Source organism: Hemiscyllium ocellatum, chromosome 5 (assembly GCF_020745735.1).
Source record: "Hemiscyllium ocellatum isolate sHemOce1 chromosome 5, sHemOce1.pat.X.cur, whole genome shotgun sequence".
Lineage (NCBI taxonomy): Eukaryota > Metazoa > Chordata > Chondrichthyes > Orectolobiformes > Hemiscylliidae > Hemiscyllium > Hemiscyllium ocellatum.
This window is the reverse complement of record NC_083405.1, coordinates 127,721,033-127,737,388: the sequence shown is the minus strand read 5'-3', so window position 1 is coordinate 127,737,388 and position 16,356 is coordinate 127,721,033. Positions and strand designations below refer to the sequence as shown.

The 16,356-nt window shown below is 38.4% G+C and overlaps 1 protein-coding gene across 2 annotated transcripts in view; it reads left to right on the top strand.

Moving 5' to 3' along the window:
• The window catches only part of LOC132816160 (meiosis-specific coiled-coil domain-containing protein MEIOC-like), a 54,261-nt gene extending 46,290 nt beyond the window's left edge, over positions 1 to 7,971 (top strand). For both annotated transcript variants that reach the window (XM_060825644.1, XM_060825643.1), the window contains exons 7-8: positions 5,675 to 5,855; positions 6,394 to 7,971. In XM_060825644.1, coding sequence (XP_060681627.1) covers positions 5,675 to 5,855; positions 6,394 to 6,683 — 471 coding nt within the window. In that variant the 3' untranslated portion in view covers positions 6,684 to 7,971. The remainder of the gene's footprint in view (positions 1 to 5,674; positions 5,856 to 6,393) is intronic.
• Positions 7,972 to 16,356: the final 8,385 nt, after the last annotated feature.

Genomic DNA, 16,356 nt, shown 5'->3' with positions numbered 1-16,356 from the left:
CTCAGCAGTTCCTTGTCTCAGGACTTCGAGGTGACAGAGTGATCGTTAACTACTGGCATCACCATCCAAATTCAAGTGAGACCACAGTCAATTCTTTACACCTCAGCAACTAACTGTGAACTTCCGGTATCTCCCAGCACATCAGACAGGAATGACCCATTTCCCAGGTACCTTGGAGTCAGCTTGAATTTGCAAAACTGTCATAGAAAAGACCAAGATCAGAATAAAATTTGTCTGGAAACTAAAGCACCTCCATTCTGGGTACTGCTAGCCATACCTTTTGTCTGCTGTTCAGAATATGCTCCCCTCTTTGGTCAGAGGGCAGCCACAAAAATACTCAACTTTCTTTTCACTGGAGAGTAGGAGATTAAGGGATGACCTTAGAGGCTTATAAACTCATGAAGGGTATAGATAAGATGAATGGCAGGTATCTTTTCTTGAGGGTGTGGGATTTCAGGACTAGGGAGACATATCTTTAAAAGATTTTAAACAGTCATAAGGGGCAAATTTTTTTTAGTCGTTCGTGTGTGAAATGAATTTCCAGAGGAAGTGGTGAATGTGGGTACGGTTACAATGCTAAAAGATATGTGGATAATTAATTACATGAATTAGAAATGTTTGGAGGGATATGGGCCAAGGGTAAGCAGGTGGGACTAGTTTAGTTTGGGATTACAGGCAGCAGTTGGACCGAAGTGTCTGTTTCTTCTTGTATGACAATATGACTGTGTCTCCATTAGTATCCCTGATGAACCTCATAATACACTGAGATGAATGCCTATACAATAGCTCCCTGTCCTACTTAATATCTCAGCATTGATGCACAACAGATGACAAAACTGATGAGTTTGACCTCACTGAAGCTAATAGGAGAAAGTGAGGACTGCAGATGCTGGAGATCAGAGCTGAAAATGTGTTGCTGGTCAGGCAGCATCCAAGGAGCAGGAGAATCGACGTTTCGGGCATGAGCCCTTCTTCAGTAATGAGGAGAGTGTGCCAAGCAGGCGAAGATAAAAGGTAGGGAGGAGGGACTTGGGGGAGGGGTGTTGGAAATGCGATAGGTGGAAGGAGGTTAAGGTGAGGGTGATAGGCTGGAGTGGGGGTGGGGACGGAGAGGTCAGGAAGAAGATTGCAGGTTAGGAAGGTGGTGCTGAGTTCGAGGGATGGGACTGAGACAAGGTGGGGGGAGGGGAAATGAAGAAACTGGAGAAATCTGAGTTCATCCCTTGTGGTTGGTGGGTTCCTAGGCGGAAGGTGAGGCGCTCTTTCTCCAGCCATCATGTTGCTATGGTCTGGCAATGGAGGAGTCCAAGGACCTGCATGTTCTTGGTGGAGTGGGAGGGGGAGTTGAAGTGTTGAGCCATGGGGTGGTTGGTCCAGGTGTCCCAGAGGTGTTCTCTGAAACATTCCGCAAGTAGGCGGTCTATCTGTCCAATATAGAGGAGGCCACATCGGGTGTAGGGAATGCAGTAAATGGTGTGTGTGTGGAGGTGCAGGTGAATTTTGGTGGATATGGAAGGATCCTTGGGGCCTTGGAGGGAAGTGTGGGCGCAAGTTTTGCATTTCTTGCGGTTACAGGGGAAGGTGCCAGGAGTGGAGGTTGGGTTGGTGGGAGTGTGGACCTGACGAGGGAGTCACGGAGGGAGTGGTCTTTTCGGAACGCTGATAGGGGAGGGGAGGGAAATATATCCCTGGTGGTGGGGTCCGTTTGGAGGTGGCAGAAATGACAACAGATGATGTGATGTATATGGAGGTTGGTGGGGTGATAGGTGAGGATCAGTGGGGTTCTGTCCTGGTGGCGATTGAAGGGGCGAGGCTCAAGGGCAGTGGAGCAGGAAGTGGAGGAGATGTGGTGGAGAGCATCGTCGATCACGTCTGGAGGGAAAGTGCGGTCATCTGTCGTCATTTCTGCCACCTCCAAACGGACCCCACCACCAGGGATATATTTCCCTCCCCTCCCCCATCAGCGTTCCGAAAAGACCACTCCCTCCGTGACTCCCTCGTTAGGTCCACACCCCCCACCAACCCAACCTCCACTCCCGGCACCTTCCCCTGCAACCGCAAGAAATGCAAAACTTGCGCCCACACTTCCCTCCAAGGCCCCAAGGATCCTTCCATATCCACCAAAATTCACCTGCACCTCCACACACACCATTTACTGCATCCGCTACACCCGATGTGGCCTCCTCTATATTGGACAGATAGACCGCCTACTTGCGGAATGTTTCAGAGAACACCTCTGGGACACCTGGACCAACCACCCCATGGCTCAACACTTCAACTCCCCCTCCCACTCCACCAAGAACATGCAGGTCCTTGGACTCCTCCATCGCCAGACCATAGCAACATGATGGCTGGAGAAAGAGCGCCTCACCTTCCGTCTAGGAACCCACCAACTACAAGGGATGAACTCAGATTTCTCCAGTTTCCTCATTTCCCCTCCCCCCACCTTGTCTCAGTCCCATCCCTCGAACTCAGCACCACCTTCCTAACCTGCAATCTTCTTCCTGACCTCTCCGCCCCCACCCCCACTTCAACCTATCACCCTCACCTTAACCTCCTTCCACCTATCGCATTTCCAACGCCCCTCCCCCAAGTCCCTCCTCCCTACCTTTTATCTTCGCCTGCTTGGCACACTCTCCTCATTCCTGAAGAAGGGCTCATGCCCGAAACGACGATTCTCCTGCTCCTTAGATGCTGCCTGACCTGTTACGCCTTACCAGCAACACATTTTCAGCTCACTGAAGCTAATTCCATGAAAAACTATAGAACATACCAACCATATACCTCTGATCATGAAAACCTTTCTGGAGTTCTCTGAAAGCTTTGAAGTATGCAGATTTTGCAAAAAAAAAAGGTCAAATCATCTGATGAAGCAGAATTATACCGTTTAGCCTCTCAAGCCAGCACGGACTTGTGAGGGGTAGGTCTTGCCTTACAAGTCTTATTGAATTCTTTGAGGAGGTGACCAAGCATGTGGATGAGGGTAGAGCAGTGGATGTAGTGTACATGGATTTTAGTAAGGCATATGATAAGGTTCCCCATGGTAGGCTTATGCGAAAAGTCAGGAGGCATGGGATAGTGGGAAATTTGGCCAGTTGGATAGAGAACTGGCTAACTGGTCGAAGTCAGAGTGGTGGTAGATGGTAAATATTCGGCCTGGAGCCCAGTTACAAGTGGAGTTCCGCAGGGATCAGTTCTGGGTCCTCTGCTGTTTGTAATTTTTATTAATGACTTGGAAGAGGGAGTTGAAGGGTGGGTCAGTAAATTTGCAGATGATACGAAGATAGGTGGAGTTGTGGATAGTGAGGAGGGCTGTTGCCAGCTGCAAAGGGACTTAGATATGATGCAGAGCTGGGCTGAGAAGTGGCAGAAGAAGTTCAACCCTGCCAAGTGTGAGGTTGTCCATTTTGGAAGGACAAATAAGAATGCGGAATACAGGGTTAACAGTAGAGTTCTTAGTAAGCTGGAGGAGCAGGGGGATCTTGAGGTCTATGTTCATAGCTCTTTGAAAGTTGCCACTCAGGTGGATAGAGCTTGTAAGAAGGCCTATGGTGTATTAGTGTTCATTAGCAGAGGGATTGAATTCAAAAGTCGTGAGGTGATGTTGCAGCTGTACAGGATCTTGGTAAGGCAACGTTTGGAATTTGAAGTACTGTGTGCAGTTCTGGTCTCTTCATTTTAAGAAAGATGTGGAAACTTTGACGAGGGTGCAGAGGAGACTTACCAGGATGTTGCCTGGAATGGAGAATAGGTCGTACGAGGATAGGTTGAGAGTGCTAGGCCTTTTCTCATTGGAACGGCGAAGGATGAGGGATGACTTGGTAGAGGTTTATAAGATGATCAGGGGAACGGATAGACAGTCAGAGACTTTTTCTCCGGGTACAACAGAGTGTTAGAAGGGGACATTAAATTTAAGGTGAAGGGTGGAAGGTATAGAGGGTGATGTCAGGGATGGGTTCTTTGTCACTCCCACAGGCAGCGCATTCCATGCCCCCACCACTCTCCGGGTAGAGTCAGAATCATTGGTGATCTTTAAGCGGCAATTGGATAGGTACATGGATAGGTGCTTAAGCTAGGACAAATGTTTGGCACAACATCGTGGGCCGAAGGGCCTGTTCTGTGCTGTATTGTTCTATGTTCTAAGCCTGTCCTGTAATTCTCTAAGTTAGGAGAAGCTATGACTCTTTAGAACAGAAGAGACTGAGGGGGGATTTTATAGAAATGTATAAGATCATGAGAGGCATGGATAGGGTGAATGCACTCAGTCTTTTTCCCAGGGTTGGAGAATCGAGGACAAGGGGGCATCAGTTTAAGGTTAGAGGGGAAAGAATAAAAGGGAATCTGCAGGGCAACTGTTTTACATAGAGGGTAGAATGCATATGGAATGAGCTGCTAGTGGAAGTGGTTAAGGTGGGTTAATTAACAACATTTAAAAGGCATTTGGACAAATACATGGATAGCAAAGGTTTAGAAGGATATGGGCTGAAAAGGTGTTGCTGGTTAAAGCACAGCAGGTCAGGCAGCATCCAAGGAATAGGAAATTCGACGTTTCGGGCCAAAGCCCTTCATCAGGAAGCTACTTAGAAGGATATGGGCCAAGTACAGGGAAATGGGGTTAGCATGGATGGACATTTTTTGGTTGGCATGGACCAGTTTGGGCCAAAGGGCCTGTGTCCGTGCTGTAGGACTCTATGACTTTAAGTTCATGCCTGATCTGATATATACCTCTTTTTTTCTCCAAGCCACCTCATTTAGGCCTCAAGTCGATGATTTCGTCATCTGTCTACCTCCTCTTTAAATATTTGAAGTGACCTAGCTCCATAATTCTTTGGGGTAGGGAATTCTAGACAATCACAATCCTCTGAGAAAGAAATTCCTTTGCATCTGTTTTAAATGAATGCCTCCTTATTCTTTAACTCTGTCCCCTAATTTGAAATTCTCGCACTAGTGGATACATGTTAACATTTACCCTATCAGCTCCCTCAGAATCTTTCTTCTTCTAATAAAAAAGGCTGAACCTGTTTTCTCAGTAAGTCAGTCCCTTAATCCTAGTGATCAGCCTAGTGAATCTCTTTTGAACTGCCTCCAATTGCAGTACCTCTTTTCTTAAATACATAACCTCACCAACACCCTGGACATTTGTAACCAGACTTTGCTTTTTTAAAACTTGAACGCCATAGTATTGATGGTTAAAATTCTATTTGTCATCTTAATTACTTGATGAGTGATTTGACTGTAGATCCTGTGGGATTTGGCCTCCCTGAGCTAATAGGATTTGCATTCCCCTTGCAAGGACATTGCATCTTGTTCATAAAAGGAATTAAAGGACAGCTTAGCATGAAACTGATTTTACTCAGATTAAACTTTTTATTACATTGTGAATTAATGTGGCTGACAAAAATTTGGATTGAAGAATTCGTCTAACAGCTTATGGTACTGTAAGTTGGCTGTCTGAACTGCACATCTGTGACTATCAATTGAGCCATGATTGAGTTTGGTAAGCAGATTCATGGCAGAGATAATATTTTTCCATTTTGTTTTTGTAAATTGGAGATGTATGAGAAACTTCACGGGGAAGTACTTACCATTATACTGCTTAGCACTGTTAAATTTGAAAATTTAATGTTCACTAAGAATGGAAGCATTTCTGACTATCGTTTTAATTGTATGGCAGGTCTTGACTTTGTTTGGCAAAATGGAGCGTCTTCAAAGTTCTCCCATTCATGCTAATATCTCTTCAACTCTCAATTGTCATTTGGAAGCCATTCATGTCACACAAGCACGTCGTAAAGATGAAATAATTAATGCTACAAATCGTCAGAGGCAGGGAGCGCCTCGCTACAATGATGACAAGGGTAAGCAGTTCTTCACAATGTATTAGCTTCTGGTGTAGATGGTCACACAAAAGAGAATTGAATTTGCTATTGTTAAAATATTGTTGTGTCTTTGTATGGGAAGTTGAACATAGGATTTATCAGTTGGAATGACAGTAATGTATTATGAGACTGTACCCCTTTCATAAATATTAGTCTCCCTGTTCTGCCTCTCTCAACCTTAATCAAATACAAAACCAACCTATCCTTTGGTTAACTTATAAAGTACTGAAAAATGAACAGATTATTATTTGACAACTCCCTAGTCTGTAATAAAAATACAAAAGAAATTCTGTTCTTGATGAAACTTGATGCTTGTTAAAAAGCTTATAAATAATAGATCACAAAAGTTTTCAAAATATGCTGTACTAAATAATTGCCATTTTACTGTGCTGACTGATTCCTGTCTGTTCTCTATCATTTGGTTGCTGTAATACATAAACTGATCTTTTTCCAGAATCACGCAATGTCAATAACTCTCAATATCTATGATAATCTCTTTACGTGTTTTGTTTCACAGATGTGTTGGCTTTGGCAGCTGCCATAAAGGATTTGACTATTTCAACACGTAAGGCCCGTACTGCTCTCTGGTGTGCATTGCAGATGATCTTGCCAAAATGTTTCCTGGGGACTGTAGTCAAGCAAGTTGAAATTGAAAAGGCATTAAAACAACTTGGTCAGGGGAGTGCTACTGTCAAAAATGATGACAAGAGACTTGCTGAAGAGAAAATTGTGGAAAAGCCTGAATCTGACCTTGCTGGACATGCACCAATAAAAATGGAAATTGATTGTAAAAGAGAAGTGTGTTGAAAAAGCAATAGCTTAAAATGCAACTGCGTTCTATTCTGTGAGTTCTGCTATGGAATATGTCAAACTGTGGATGAAGTGTTTAAAGCACTATTGCGTATCTGTTTGCGTTGTATGAACTTCTAGGATTAATGATGAGCCACGTTTTTTAAAAAAAAAGCTTGCCGAAATTTGAAATTAACCTTGTAATCTGAATGGTAAGGGCAAGTTGATTACCTGAGAAGAGAGAGGAGGAATGATGTGGAACAATGTTATTTGGTTATCAGTTTTGAAAACAATGAAATTTGATCTCAGTACAAGTGTGAAATTTTGATCACCATTTCTATAAGATCCTGACACTACATTTGTGCTGTAAGAAGTAATTTCAGCTGCATCAGGATATTGACAAACTTATTTCTATTTGAAACTGGCTTTGGTATGTGTTAATATCACTAGATTGTAACCAGGCTGTTCAGGAGCTTTCACCACATCTTGTGCAGAAGAGGGGAGAAACCAAATAATTGTTTTTTTTAGTACTGAAACAAGAATTTAAATTTTAGTGAATGAAGTAATTATTAGTGAAGAAATAATGAACCACTGTGGCACTACTAAGGGAGTAGAGTACTGTTGCAGTTTTATGTAGCACCCATTTCGACCTGATTTTGACATGTTGGAGAACTGTCGAGAACTACAGTTGTTTGCCTTTTTAGTTTCTAAATTGCAATATAATTTCTATTGCGTTGAGTTTATTCAAAAAGCCAATCAATGAAGCAAGTTCTTTTCTTTTATGCTTTGTGGTTATGTAGAATATTTCTTAATTAAATTTTAAATTATGAAATATTATTGAAAACTAAAATGTTCCATTCTGAGGAATATTAATAAATGCCATTAAACCTGTTTAACTGGGGATTAACACAATAAGATCAACTGTAACACTGAACTGGTTTAAAAAAAGTAATGGTGCTAAAATCCACTAGAAGTGAACAATTTCATTATTTAATAGGTTATTTTCATATTCTACTGACATTCTGTGCGTTATTACAGAATTTGTTAGAATCTCTTGTCTTTCTTTGAACTAGTGTGCCGTGGTCAGATTCTAAATTTAGTTTAGGCATTGGAACTTTGGAACAGTACTGTCCACTTTCCAAAGTATTGTGATACCAATAAGATTTGAGAAAATTTAGAAAAACAGAATTGGAATTGGATCATTTTTAAATTAAAAGTAACTACATAGATAATTGGGAATTTGATTACTTTTTCTCTCGAATTTTCTTCAACTTTACTTTGTAGTCACGTGAATAAATTAGATTGTAATGGCAACTGAAACATTCAGAACCAAAAACAGGGCTATTTTTAAAAAAAATGTATTTACCTATCCAATGAGTTAACAAGATTTTCATAACTCACAGGTTAGGAAATTGTAGAGTTATGAGATATATTACTTAACGATTCTATTTGATATTATTTGTTAAAGAAATGTACTGTTATGTGCCTGTGCATTGAAGAACAATTAGCTAGTAATGTTAAGCACTTAAAAACAGTCATCCAATTCGTAACACGATGAGATATTTTAGTTATAGGTTTCTTTTTTCAGATGAGCAAAATGAAAGAATTGCACATGCAATGAGATCCCTGGCAATTAAACATGCACCAGTAACTTTTAATTTGGTTTCACTTCACAAACCGATCCATTCTTCAATTTGAACTCCAGAAATGGAAGGGGAGTTATAAAGAATGATGTTTTTATGTAATTTGTCTGATTGCAGTTAATAGCCTATGAAACAAATTGGTGCCATAATACAGCTAACTAATAATAACATTTTGCTGGAACCCATATAGTCTCCAAAAATGTAACATATTTCATTTTGAAACTTTGTGTTATTTTATAGCATTAATATTTTTGAGGAAGGGAAGAAAACAAAAATAGCTAGATTTTCTAATCTCTAGCACTTCTCAAGGTAATGATGCATGATAATTTATGGTACAATGGGCATTTGTGGTCCATTGTACTTTGTACATGTGCATTTGGACATCTACAGTGAGGTCTGGTGGGTTACTTCACTAATTATGGACCTATTATAATCAAACCCAAACCAGTATTCACACACTCATCTGCAGAAGCGGTCATTAGGTAGCATTAGCTTTGTCCTATGTATTTTTATTCTTTCTCACTTCATTGGAGATACTGGGATTTTTTTTTAAAACGTGCCACACAGCTGTAGAACTATCCCATTATAGTAAGCACCCAATTTTCAATTTTCTTTCAAATCTACATCAGTTTTACACTGTTAAATTAAAAATTGACTCAGCATCAATCCTGAAATGTTCTGATTTCTTTGGCTAACTACTATATTATGTGCATTTGCCAACTAATAAAATATTTGAAGCACATTGTAGTATTTAACTGCACTGATAAGCACTGCCTCAACTAAGTTTTTCAGTTGGGGGAGAGGGTTTGTTGTTTTCAAGTAACAGGGAGTTGGCTCCTATTAAAGCTGATAATTTCCATGCTGAATACGTTGCATCATATTTTAATTTACTTTATACTATTTTCGAGGAAGGGAAGAAAACAAAAATAGCTGGATTTTCTAATCTCTAATTTTCTAGTAGTGATGCCAATTGGGTTTAGACAAAAGAATTTAAACTTCAAGATGCAAATTGAATTTTCAGCAAAAAAAAGTTTCTTTCAGGTTATAAATATGAATCCTTTCTAAGGGAAATAATTGCATGTTAACTACAAATGAAAATTCAGTCGCATCTTGACTGATAATTGTTCCTTTAAATTTGTTGGTTTCAGTAGGGTGCATTGCTCAGCTCTGGAATCTGTAGACCAATATTTTATTTTTCATGAGTTTATATTTTGAAAAAATTCAAGTTGACTGGTTAGAAAAAAGATTTCATGAAGCTTAAATAAACATGTTAAACCACAGTGGTTGGGGGGGGGGCGGGAAACAAGACTCTTATTAAGTTATCTTTTGCATGGAACATCCGTTCCATGACCCATATCTCCAAAAAGGTGAAAACAATTAGGCAAATTGAAATCCTAGCAGTAATGCTGGTTGACCTTTCACCGTCAATGAGAAGCCTCTTCCAGTGTGTTTTCTGGATTTTACTGAAGCATTCCTTCAGAATTGCTGTTGAAAGTAAAACAAATTTGTGGTTAATTAAGGAAGGTGACTTTTTTTGCTGTATTGTCATTATTTTGTAGTGTACTTATGCAGAAATTATTATTTTAAACATAGCCAGTCAATTAATAATTTTATAAAATTAAGTCAAAAGGCATCGAAATGATTAATTTTTGTTAACTTTTTTTGGTTTTAATGTGGAAGGAAGGATTTTCTGTTTGCCCTCGACAAAATTGTCAGTGTTGTTTATAAGTTTGCTGTCACAAGTAGCATACAAATTAAATCTTTCTTAGTCCTTTCACAAATTTTTATTTTTAAAACTTCTAGTGATATTGATATTTAGCCTATTTGATAATTGTCTTTTATGCAAGTTTGCCTTTTTTTTTAAAATGAGAGTTAAAGCAACCCACCCAAAATATACATGTTCAATAAATCACATTTTGTTTCATCATGCAAATTAGTATAAATACTAAATTAATCTCTTAGTGAAATGTTGACATGAGGTAACTGGACTGTTCTTTTGAAACTCATTCTTCCAATCTAAAAACCTATGTTTTTCTCCTGAATTGTTGTATAATCTATTCAAAAACAAAATACTTTTTGTTACCTGGTTGGCTAAGGCTGTTGAATTAGGAAACAAGTGACAGCTTGAAGTTACCTATTTTGAGAATCTAGGAACAGAACTGGGTGCAAATCTAGGAACAAAAGTTTTACTTGCTCATTTGAAAAACATCCTCCAGAATCCTGTTGGGTTGTTAATTAAAATTGAGATAATTATAAATTATAATTTTGAACTGCTCAAAACTTGTTTAGTGTGGTATTTAACATAGTGCAATCTTTGTAACGTAGTCATCATCACTGCATTACAGAATTAAAAGACTGAATGAATGCATATGAGTGCTACATAACGTGGATAATCTCATTTTAGTCAATAATTTGCGGAAAATGTTTAAGAAAGAAAAAGAACTGTTACTCAGGATTAGTTCTTCAAATTACTAACCCTCTATGGTGGGGAAATAATAAATGTACTTTGATTTAGAAAGCACTTAATGAAGACAAATTGATTTTTTTTGTAGTTATCAGTTTGAGGGATTATAATTTTTAAAGCATTCCATATTTATTTTAATATTGATTCAATCTTAATTTAAATTCAGATTTAGTATCTAATGTACTGTATTAATGGGATTATTCTTGCCAAACCTTCCTAATCAGATTAACTGTTTACTCAGGAAATATATATTTAATATTTTAGTTTTTTGGGTTGTATGTGCAAAGTATTTTTCACAAATTTAACTGTGTACAATACTAGGTTACCAAAGCTATTTTTGTTTAACTGATTTATTTCTAGAATTTTGGAACCATTTAGGGACGAGAGACGTTCTATTACATAGAGCTAGTCATATGCTAGTTTTCATACTTGGGCTTAGACAATCAGAAGTCTTGCGTCTTAAAGCATTGTGAATGTAGAGAAGGTTTGAGATATTTATAGAACTATTAACATAGGTCAAAATTGTTTATTCATTCATATTACACTAAACTCTTTTGTCAATTTAATGCTTTTAATAAAAATGACCATGTGATCTCATTTTTGAAAAATGGTATTATAAACTAGGTAGTATTCATAGTTTATATTTGGAGAGATTGGCTCAGGGAGAAATCCCTTTGGGACTATTTTAACTATGAGATTTGATTTAAAGGCAAAGTAGTAGCACCCACTGAAATTACATTAGTTCTGCGTATGCATAAAATTATGAAAAGGCAACATTGAGAGTCTTTGGGTTTAATTATCTTAAGATCTATTAACACCAACTAACAATCAATTTTTAATTATTTTGATTCATTCATGGGATGTAGGCATCACTGACTGGGCTAACATTTATTGCCCATCCTATATTTGTCAGTTCCTAAGAGACAATTAAGAGCCAGCCACATTGCTGTGGGTCTGGAATCTCCTCTTCAAATTGGAAGAAATGGCAGTCTGAAAAACTTTCCAAATTTTACCGTTTTTTATTTTACATATTTTTAAAAGATTCTTTTATATATCCCTGATCTCAATTTCCTAGGCATTCCGTAAATGCAAATTGTTGAGTATTGACATAAATATTACTTCCCTTTTAAATGTTCAGTTAAACCACCAAATTGATTTTGTTTAAAAGTCAGATTTCATGTGTTCCTTATGAAAATGTATAACATTTACTATGTACTAGAGGAACCTCAATTATCCGAATGATACAGGCAGGGAGTATTTTTTTCAGATAATCGAATGTCAGATAACACTGTTTAGCGTAGCATCAGGACCTTGCGATATTCTCCGATAATCTGAAATTCGGATAATTGAATGCAGGATAATTGAAGTTCCTCTGTACATCAAAAACATAACCCCGACCAACAACTCCACCCACAATCATGGGTTTTCAAGCACAGAAGTATAAACTTTATATCCCCTAATCTTTAATGAATGCTTGTAGTCACAACATTATATCCTGAAGATGACTGTGTAGTTATATTTATCAATTAATTCCAGACATTAAAACCAGTACTACAGAGCACTATTTTTCATTCTGAATTACCTAATTATTTTTATCAAGGCACATATTTTACTGTTGGCTGTCAATATTTTGGAATTCAAAGACAAAGTTTCCTTTTAGAAAGTGAAGTTTAAAATTCAGCAATTAGATTTGTTGAAACATTCCAGGTACATTCATCTCTGGAAAAGACTGATGATGCAATTAATCTTTGTAGTTATTATAGCCCACAGACAATTTTAATGACCAATGTTTCTGAATTTATAAAGGTTGTGGTTTTCAGTCAAAATCCACAGAGATCAGTGCTGCCTTTTATAACCTAGATTGCAACATGCCTTTGTATAATAGGTTTACAATTCTCATTTTTGGTATAAATTTTATGGAACTAGTTTGCTACAGATTTTAATAAAGCATTAAAACCGTACACATTGAAATGTACGGCAATGTGACCTACATAAAGAAGGGAATAAAAGATGATTTGCTTGTGCATTTTTGAAAATCTTAGATTTTGTTTACACAAATTTATTTTTGTAGCCATACTGGATTGTGCTCTAGTAATGAATGTATTGGGCATTGTAGATTCTTCTTTGGGTTACATACGTTTAATTTGTATTCATGGTGTGTGTAATCTTTCTAAATCATTTTGTGTATTTTAAAAAATGGTAATGTGCCTTTTACTGATGTTTTATTTTAAATGGTAAAAAGCTGTATTTATGTTGGATTCAGCAGCTTTATAATTAAACTTGTTACTACTGATGTTTAAAATATTGTTAGTTTCTGCTAGCTGTTCACAAAATTAATTATATAAGATGTGACAATGTATAGCTAACAGTGCAGCATGCTAATTTTCTTAAATGTATTTGTATTAGTCTGGTTCAGTAAAAGGCATGAGGCACTTGCTTAATGGTACTATTGTGAAATCAATCAACCTTCACTGGTATTTAATGGCATGGAATGTAATTTATGCAATAATCTAAACTATCTTCATCAAATGAAGAGTATGTTATCCATTATGTTAGTATGTTCTATCCTGGATCAGTGTGAAATTTGCTAACAACTTAATAGGTTTTAGGTGCTAGAATGTTATGGAGCACTTATTTCCCCTTTTCTTACTATGTTAATTTAACAAATAAGGGGTTTGCCCACAATACCTCTGCCCTTGGTTGAAAATTTAAGCATTGTGGTACTTCAATATTTCCAAGTTTTTTAAATGTTTAATCATGTCTTTTGCCTTGATCACCATTGTTAGATTTAATACAATATACAGGAAGTTTGGTTTGCCGAAGGAAAGGTATTGACATGATTGCCCCAGAAGAACACCTAATTTATATTCAGGGGAAATTTAATTATTGTAGTCTGTTAGCTTTGTGTCAACAAAGGGAAAAAATTTCTCAAAGCCAAATAATTTGAGCTCTGAATAATTTAATCTTTTCACTGCACTTTCCATGCTCAGTGTGGTTTTTAACCAATGCAACTAATTGTTAATTTTCAATAGCATTCATGTAAGTTGTACTTTATCCAGAGACTAACTGGAACTGAGCATGTTTCTAAATCACTGGATTTCTACAATATCTTTTATGATTTGTCTATAATAGGAATTCCAATGTTTTCTTAAGGTAGAAGTGTTCAGATGCTTAAGACCAGTGTGCAATTGCAGACTTCTCCTGTGAGAGTGAGGTGTTAGAAAAGATGGTCACGATATTATCAACTTTGAGGATAACAATGTTCACTAAAAGATGCTCTCATCATATACTGGGAAGAAAATAATCTGTGTTGCTGCTGCTGCATAAATGTTATGGGAAAAATATTTTAGTTCCTCTTGTTAGAATCATGTGGTTAGGTTGCTCTGTTCTGGAAGGTGTACAAGATGTCGTTTGATCTATAAATTCAGTATAGGACAAGGACTGAAACTTGATCACAGAGGAGAAGTCTGCAGTGCATGTATGTGGACCAATCATAACATTCTGTTAATGCTGTTTAATTATAAATATACTGTCTTTGTGAATCACTTAAACAATATTTTGTTACAAATGTTGCTGAATTCTGTCTTGCTAACAATCAAATTTTTGTTTATCGCAGACATAGCTTTCAAGTGCTGAATTATTTTAAAAGTTGCAGTTTATATTTAACTGGGGTGTGTAGCAGCATTGGAACTCTGTTTTAAAAACAATTTGAACATTAGCCCATTACTGCGAAGAAATAAAGTTTAAATTAGTTTGATGTTAACCTTTTGACTGTGTTCTTATTCTTGGGTATGGAACTTATGGGTGGAATTTTGTGCCCTTGAGTGATAGAAAATACAAAACTCCTGAGAAAAATCCATAATCTCGATATTAAGAAAACATTTTCTGACATTCCCCTCAAGGTTTAAACAGCTACTTTAGAATCACCGAGTGATGGCTGTCTTATTCCCAAGTATTTGTAATTCATTAGTAGCCCAACTTGCCTGTTTGCAGCTTTCAATTCTGTCCTTCAAGAAAATAGAAGGTTTTAATTCCTGAAATTCAAACTGGTAACCTTGCGACAGCAGCTCCCTATTTGCTTTTGTTCAACTTGATTCTGTATTCATCACCGCATCCCAGCATGCTCCATATACTCAAAAATGTGTAGGTTAGATGGATTGGCCATGCTAAATTGCCCATCATGTGCAGGCTAGGTGGATTAGTCATGGGAAATGTAGGTTAGGGTAGAGGGATGGATCTGGGTGGGATGCTCTTTAGAGGGTTGGTGCAGACTCTGGCTGAATGACCGCCTTCCCCATTGTGGTGAGCCTATGATTCTTCCATACTTCTAGTTCCCTCGCAGCGAACTGAGACTAACTTTGCTTTCTGTTCTATATCCTCAGTGTAGGCAGTTAAACAGCACATTGTGAAAGACGGTTCCTGGAATGCAGCATTTGAATTGCTGTTGAGATGTTTAAATATTAGATTCCTGATACTATGGAAACAGGCCCTTTGGCCCAACAAGTCCACATCGACCCGCCAAAGCGTAACCCACCCAGACCCATTCCCCTACATTTACCCCTTCACTAACACTACGGACAATTTAGCATGGCCGATTCGCCTAACCTGCACATTTTGGGAGGAAACCCACGCTGACACGGGGAGAATGTACAAACGCCACACAGTCAGTCGCCTGAGGCGGGAATTGAGGAGGGCACTAACACTACGGGCAATTTAGCATGGCCAGTTCGCCTAACCTGCACATCTTTGGATTGTGGGAGGAAACTGAAGCACCCAGAGGAAACTCCTGCAGACACGACAAGAATCAAACCCGGGTCCCTGGCGCTGTGAGGCAGCAGTGATGTTCCCAGTGGTATGAACATTGCAATGCCCAGGCAGTGGTGAGCACTTCTGCCTTTCCATGAGACAGGTTTCATAGAGGCTAGTTGCATAATTCTAATTAAGGATTCACCCTGATGCACTAATTTCCACAGGAACAGTTGTCAGTGCCCCCCACTGGAGAATGATAAGATTCTGATCTGCAGTGGGTATTGAGAAGAGAGTAATGGTGACTAAGAGACTTTAGGATGGGATGTAGCTAATACCAAGTAAGCTGTGTGACCTGGTTAGACATGACTGGGGCAAGAACATGGGGCTGGCTGTGCTAGGATGTGTTAACCATAACGATAAATACCTTGAGCAGCCAGTTTTGTCCTGGATGATGTCAAACTTAGAGTGTTTTTGGAGCTGCACTCAGCCTGGCAAGTTGTGCCTTGCAAAAATGAACAGACTTTGGGAAGTCAGTGAGTTACTCACTACAGGATTTCTAACTTCTGACTTGCTCTTGTAGCCAATATTCATATGGCTAGTCCAGTTCAGTTGCTGGTCAATGACAACCTCCAGGGATGTTGATTGTGTGGAATTCAGTGATGGTAAGGCCATTGAGTGTCAAGGGTTGATGGTTGGGTTGTCTCTTGTTGGAGACTATCACTGCCTAGTATTAGTACGGCATGAAAGTTAACTTGTCACTTTTCAGAGTTGATGTTTTGGAACTGATGAAGGTTTCTGTCCGAAACATCGACTCTCCTCTTCGGATGCTGCCTGT